The 7,260-nt window shown below is 40.5% G+C and overlaps 1 protein-coding gene across 1 annotated transcript; it reads left to right on the plus strand.

Moving 5' to 3' along the window:
• Positions 1-288: 288 nt before the first annotated feature.
• PTGS2 (prostaglandin-endoperoxide synthase 2 (prostaglandin G/H synthase and cyclooxygenase)) lies at positions 289-5,279 on the plus strand (the record flags this gene model as incomplete). Its single annotated transcript, XM_010295530.1, has 9 exons — positions 289-405; positions 516-659; positions 1,096-1,239; positions 1,623-1,804; positions 2,619-2,702; positions 2,892-3,138; positions 4,086-4,372; positions 4,534-4,681; positions 4,830-5,279. Coding segments are annotated over 9 exons (1,760 nt in total), but the record flags the coding sequence as incomplete, so codon positions are not given.
• Between the last annotated feature and the right edge of the window lie 1,981 nt (positions 5,280-7,260).

Below are 7,260 nucleotides of genomic sequence, written 5' to 3' on the forward strand. Positions count from 1 at the left end.
GACGTGTGGTAGAAAGGCTGTCAGGCCTCCCTTGGCCTGTGTGTGTGAGAACCCAGCCCTTCTGAGGCGGCTTATTGCTGTCGGGAAGCACAAATTCCTGTGCTTTTGTTAATAACTACTACCTGTAGTAGCCCAAAGGCTAATGCGAATGGATGCTCTCTCCCTCCCTCCTGATAAGCCCTGACCTTCGGGGCATTGCCTGCCTGAGTTGGAAGAGTTAGTCCAGCGAGCTGCGAACACCGGTGTGGCTATAGAAGATGCTAACTGGCGCGTTTCGTTTTGTTCTAGCCAACCCTTGCTGCTCCAACCCATGCCAGAACAGAGGGGTGTGCGTGACAACAGGGTTTGATCAGTATGAATGCGACTGTACAAGGACGGGATTTTATGGGGAAAACTGTACAACACGTAAGTAACTTTAACCTCTCTTTGTGGGAATGAAATTTGAGAACTCAGTTCTGGGATTGCAGATTATTCTTGATAGTTTACTTAAGTAGTCTCTCCATCGATGCTCACAGCGGAATTCTTCACGTGGCTGAGGCTAACACTGAAACCTTCGCCGAATACTGTCCATTACATCCTCACCCACTTCAAGGGAGCCTGGAATATCATCAACAGCATTCCCTTCTTACGAGATTCTATTATGAGATACGTATTAACGTGTAAGTATGAGTTCTCTCTTCTAGTCCTCTTAACTGGCAGCAGTTGCTTGTAGGGTTCCACAAGATTGCACTTGATTGGTCCATGTGTAGAGTCAGCAAGCTAAAATGCACTAAGGTGAAAACACTCTAACCAAAATTTAAGATTTCTGCATGATGCAGACTTGTGTGAAACATGCTTTGAAATGGATGTGCGTTTTGCTTTAATTCTAATTTAGGATTTTCCTAACATAAACCTTGCACCAAACTTCTCATGTCAATAGTTTGATCCATCTGATAATCCAGGACCCAGTCCTGTTACTCAGTAACTGTAATCCTGTTTAACATCAGTAGCTGATATGTGTGGAATTTGTCAATGCCAGGCTGCCAAAATAGATGGAAAAGATATTTTGAGACTAAAATGTACGTTTTTAAAAAAAAAAAATCTTTTCTTTTTCAGCAAGATCACACTTGATTGACAGCCCACCAACTTACAATAGTGATTATAGTTACAAAAGCTGGGAAGCTTATTCCAATCTTTCCTATTACACGAGAAGCCTTCCACCAGTGGGACTTGACTGCCCAACACCAATGGGTGTTAAAGGTAAGGAATAAACCAGATGCGTAATGTTCACTTATTTCTACTTATCTTATCCTCTTAGGCAAGCAGGTCTCATGGTATTTTCTATAGCCTTTTTTCAGTGTAGTTGACTTCAAGAATAGCCATGTTTTGGATCACTATGTAAAGACCTAAAAGATAACTATTCTGGTTCTCATTATTGAGTTACATGCTAAAACCAGGGAATATAGAAGTTTCTAATAAAATCAAGAAAGTGAGCACAGAAGATCAGATAATTCCTCCTATTTGTATGCTGCCATCCTCCAATAATACATTGAAAGTCTTAAGCCTTTTTGTTGTTAGGAACAACATTAAGTCTTGCATAAGTATAGCTGTCTCGAATATCTCACTATTTCTTTCTCTTGCAGGTAAGAAGGAGCTCCCGGATTCAAAGCTGATTGTGGAGAAGTTTTTGCTAAGGAAAAAATTTATTCCTGACCCGCAAGGCACAAATGTAATGTTCACGTTCTTTGCCCAACACTTCACTCATCAGTTCTTTAAGACGGACCACAAGAAAGGACCTGGCTTCATCAAAGCTCTCGGCCATGGGGTACGATCATAGCTGTGTAACTTGAATGCAGCACTTAGTTCTTAGGAGCTACTGAGCAGCTAGGATGGTTTCTACAGGTTGTCTGGGTGCACAAAGACCGGTGCACATACTGTGCAATGCTGGGTGCCACACTCTGATGGGCTTACCCCTTCTGTAACTTCTCCTCAGGCAAAATTCCAGCACTCGATAGCATCTCTTCCTGGGTCAGAACCGCTTGTGCAAAGCCTGTGGTTCTGTTTAAAGTATTTGTACAGTGATCTCTGACTTTTTTTTTATTATTCCCAAGAATCTGCTTTCACCTAAAGTGTGTTAGATCTAGTGAGTATCCAGAACGTCTCTGGACTCTTCTGGACAGTTGCAGAGCTCTATCCAGCACTGTAAAGTACCTTGTGTGCTGCTAACTGAAGAGAGTTAGTTTTAAAAGAACTTCAGAATCATACTTGCATTTAGGGTCTGTGTCCAAAGGCTGCCTGTTTTGTAGATATTCTGCAACAGAAGTGTAATGGGTACATCTGTATGTGTGTACCTACAAAGAGCTGTCTGCATAGTAGAAAGTTGCTGATGCTCGAAACAGTCCTTTTAAATTGTCAGTCAATTTAACAACTTGCTCTTATGCAGAGATGGCTCCAGTTCCCAGGAAACAATTTGGCTTCATCTTAAATTTATCAGTGCATGATACCTATAAGGTAATAATATAATTAAAAGGTAAACATCTAAGGGATGAACTCCTATTGGCATCTGTAGAAGTAGGATGTATCTTAAAATAGCAAAAAATGCATGTCGGCTTCATGTTCCAAATGGTTTTATTTTATAGGTTGACTTGAATCATATTTATGGAGAGACTCTGGAGAGACAACTTAAACTGAGACTTCTAAAAGATGGAAAGCTAAAATACCAGGTATGTCTTATCAGAAAAAATGTCTGCCTTATCAGATGACATATGCTCCTAAAACTAGCGCTCTGTGCGTGGTGTAGCTGATCTAAAGAGTAAGCCTAAAATCAGTACTGACAGACTCAGCAGCGCTTAACTCATAAGCATCATAGCTTACAATTCTTGTTTTGTTCTTTCTCCCTCTGTCCCTGGCAGATGATTGATGGAGAAATGTATCCACCAACGGTGAAGGACACTCAGGCAGAGATGATCTACCCTCCTCACATACCTGAACACTTGCAGTTTTCTGTCGGGCAGGAGGTGTTCGGTTTGGTCCCAGGCTTGATGATGTACGCTACAATATGGCTGAGGGAACACAACCGGGTCTGTGACATCCTGAAACAGGAGCATCCAGAGTGGGATGATGAGCAGCTCTTCCAAACCACCAGACTCATATTGATAGGTGAGTGTCACTTCTGCTACATGCAACTCTAACCTCTCAAGCATGACACTTCTACCCATTATCTACTGCAGCTGCAGTAGGTGTAGTAAGAGGGAAAGCCCTTACTTAAATTGGCACATGAGAGCGTACGTCTGAGCTTCCCTGACCTGTCACTGGGAACTGAAGAAAAGTGAGCTAAGTGATAACTTGATTCCCTATCTAAGGGAAACAGAACTGAAAGCAGTGAGAAGGCAGGAAGCTAAGGTTCACTTCTCAGAGAGAAAGCATGTGAGGCTAGATGACCTCAGACTCCGATCTTGTGGAGTTTTTTTTGTGGGATTCTTCCCCTGGGGTTGGGTCAGTTCAGGTATGTTTTAAAAGAAAGGCTGTGATTAAGTCAGGAATTTATGTAAAACATAATTCTACATACTTCTGTCTAATTGTCTGCTCAGTGGTATTTCATCTTATGTAAATGGTGATGCACACTAAGCTTGAAAAGACCTTGCCCAAACTGTCTGAAACAGTAAACCAAGACAATTGTGTTGAGCGTCTCAAAAGCTGGGAGTTGCTTTCGGATACGAACTTTCTTCATTAACCCTTACCTCTTGTCCTAGACAGTGTTGTATAACTGAACACAGTGTAGATACTGGTGTGTGTTCTGTGGAACATACAAGGCAGTGTGTCTTGAGGGGGGAAGCAGGCTGTAGGAAGCACTACCACAGCCAAAAACTCTTGAGATATTAAGTACTGTTCCACCCCTTAGTCACAAAATACATGAATTCTTTTCTAGAAGGTATTACAGAATGTTGAAGTGTGGGGGGTTTTGTGTTTTTTAGATCATTTAATCCTGATCACTATAGTATTTTTAGATCAGTTTGGAAATTATATCTTCTCTCAGAGCAGGGTAACTATCCAAAGTTTCTTGGGGGACTGGTACCAATATTCTCTTGTGTTTCATTGACCAACAGGAGAGACAATCAAGATTGTTATTGAGGACTACGTGCAACACTTGAGTGGTTACCACTTCAAACTCAAGTTCGATCCTGAGCTGCTGTTCAACCAGCGATTTCAATACCAGAACCGAATTGCTGCCGAATTCAATACTCTGTACCACTGGCACCCACTTTTGCCTGACACGTTCCAGATACACGACCAGGAGTACACTTTCCAGCAGTTCCTCTACAACAACTCCATAATGCTGGAACATGGCCTTTCCCATATGGTGAAATCTTTCTCCAAGCAAAGTGCTGGCAGGGTAGGTACTTTCTCAAGGCGCTAGTGAACCAGCAGAAACCTAAACTGGCATTGGCACAAGGGGGTGGAATAAAGCTATCCAAACCTAATCATACTATAAAAGCACAACTTCCTCATGACTCTTATTGGGAGATCTTACTACTTTTCATCTTTATTAAATAGGTTGCTGGTGGGAAGAATGTTCCTGCTGTAGTACAGAAAGTAGCAAAGGCTTCCATTGACCAAAGCAGACAAATGAGATACCAGTCCTTGAATGAGTACAGGAAACGCTTCATGTTGAAACCATTCCAATCATTCGAAGAACTTACAGGTAAGTTTTTTTTTTTTTTCATCCTTTCTAACAACAAGGGCCCTGGCTGACGGAGTCCTGCAGTGTTATTGCTGGACTTGAACAGGATAGTGTTGCAATGAAAATAGGATTTTTTCCACTTACGGTTTTTACTCATCAATAATTACAGGGGAAAAAGAAATGGCAGCTGAACTGGAAGAGCTTTATGGAGACATTGATGCTATGGAGCTGTATCCAGGCCTCCTTGTAGAAAAGCCACGACCAGGTGCCATCTTTGGTGAAACAATGGTGGAGATGGGAGCACCGTTCTCTCTGAAAGGACTGATGGGAAATGCTATCTGCTCCCCCGAGTACTGGAAGCCCAGCACCTTTGGTGGAAAAGTGGGCTTTGAGATAATCAATACTGCCTCCTTACAGAAGCTCATCTGCAACAACGTGAAAGGCTGTCCTTTCACTGCTTTCCACATCTTAAATCCTGAACCCACAGAGGCAACTATTAATGTTAGTACCTCAAAAACAGCAATGGAAGATATCAACCCCACACTACTACTGAAAGAGCGATCTGCTGAGTTGTAAAACATCTATTTATTTATTTAACTGTATAATTTATTCTATTTATGGTTTAAAGTGGTTTAAAAAAAAAACAAAAACAAACAAAAAAAAAAACTTGAGCATCTTCATTGTGAGGGTTGCCCTAGGTTCCTTACTCAGGTAAGGCTTCCATTTAGAAAAGGGATTTTCTGTGTTTGAGCTCTACAGTGGTGAATCCCTTGTTTAAAGTCTTCTGTAACAGAACTCTGTATTCCAAAGTGGACAAAGGTTCCAGCTTTTTTAATGCTTTTTTTAATACTTGACAAAGGGTGGTGGTGGTTTTTTGTCTTTTCATTTGCTGGGTCACGTAACACTACAAAAGCGAGTTACTGCCTCAGCAACTTCTTAAACTTGAAAACAGGCCATTGAACTAAAAGTACAAGAAAAATTGACTTAACCTTTTCTGGCAGTTCTCATTACGAATTCAGTATGAACACTCAAAGATTAACAAAAAATACATATACTTGACTCATTTATGTAAAAGTCAGAAGTCATTACATTTGTTGTTGATACTACCTCTCCCTCGTTGCAAATAAGGCACTTTGTATAGTAACTTATATGTATTTTTTTATGTGTAAATCTACTTTCACGTGGCATTATACTTTTTAAAAATTTAATTATTTAAAGAAAATAGAACTTCTCTTGGATCCTACTTGGGTTTTTTGAAGCATATGTCACAGAAGTATTACTTGTGTAAGAGGATGATAATAAGGTATTGAGCTTAGAAATAACTGACTCTCAGGCTGCAATATAAGGCTGCTTGTATTTGGATACAGATGTTTTATTGTGCAAGTTTGGGGAGGTCTTAAACTTAGTCCAAAGCATTGGGCATTTTTTAATAGCTGTAGTTCTTTGTTCTACTTGATGCTATAACTTTAATCTCTGTCACTTTAAGGACAGCTGGACAGTATAGCTTTAGTTAAGGTTGTGGCTATAGTATAGCTTTGTGTACGCAAAACACAGATTACTGAGGAATAGTAAAAACTGAGAAGCTCTGTAAATATATGCAGCAGAGAAGTGAATACAGAGTAGATCTAGCAAAACTTCAAGGCACCAAGACTTGAAGGTAGCCTATGTCTATGTACACAATCCACATTTGTGATTTACTGGGGGGAAGAGGGCTGATGTTTTTTTAACTTGATGTTTATAACTTACAAACAGAGGCATTTTAAGTAAGTGGCTTTAGCCAGCCAGTTTTAATTAAGCTTGCTAGCACAAAATCTCTTAGTCCTATTCATCCTGATCCAGCACTAAAATACCTAGTCTCACCTGGGCACGTAAGAAGTTACACAGAATCTTGTACCAGCACTTCAAACTTTGCATATAAGGGTATCTTTCTTTTAATTTCTAGAGAGGAAATGTAGAAGATGATCTTCCCATAAAAACAGCTGGGGAACTATAGGTAAAAAGAAAAAGTCACTTCAGAGTGGAATAGAGCAGCAACCTGGTATTCTGTGCCCCTGCTCAAAATTCCTTGACTACTTGTGGAAAAGGACTTGAGTTTTATATTGCATCTGAATCTCTCAAACACTTGTAGAGGCTCGTGCATTGTAACGGTTATGGCAGTAGAGTAGTTTGACTGTGACTTCTGTTTCTGTTGATTTGTTTAGAGACACCAATTGCCTTATGCTGTGTAAGTTTGTAATTGTACGCAGGAATAGCTGAATCAAGATCTCCTATAGCAACCAATACCAGGTTGATTTGAGGTGGTCTTTGGTATAAATGCTTTGGGAGAAAGAAGGGCATTTGTTTTTCTATTTGAAGCATGAAGAAGGGGAAAACTTCACTAACCTTGTATTAAAAGGTGGTCAGTACTGTATACGCTAATAAGTGAAAACTGCTTGGACACTTGTTGAATGTGTAACTGTCATTCAGATCCATCTTTGGAACACGCTTCTTCAGAGCACCCTTCTACCACTAACAAGGAAAAATGTTTGGCTTGGAGTCAAAGGGAGGCAAGTCTGGACAGATCTAGTTGTTTTGGGGTAGGTAAAGAGGAATTCCTCTAG

This window comes from Phaethon lepturus, unplaced genomic scaffold (assembly GCF_000687285.1).
Source record: "Phaethon lepturus isolate BGI_N335 unplaced genomic scaffold, ASM68728v1 scaffold39129, whole genome shotgun sequence".
NCBI classification, from domain to species: domain Eukaryota; kingdom Metazoa; phylum Chordata; class Aves; order Phaethontiformes; family Phaethontidae; genus Phaethon; species Phaethon lepturus.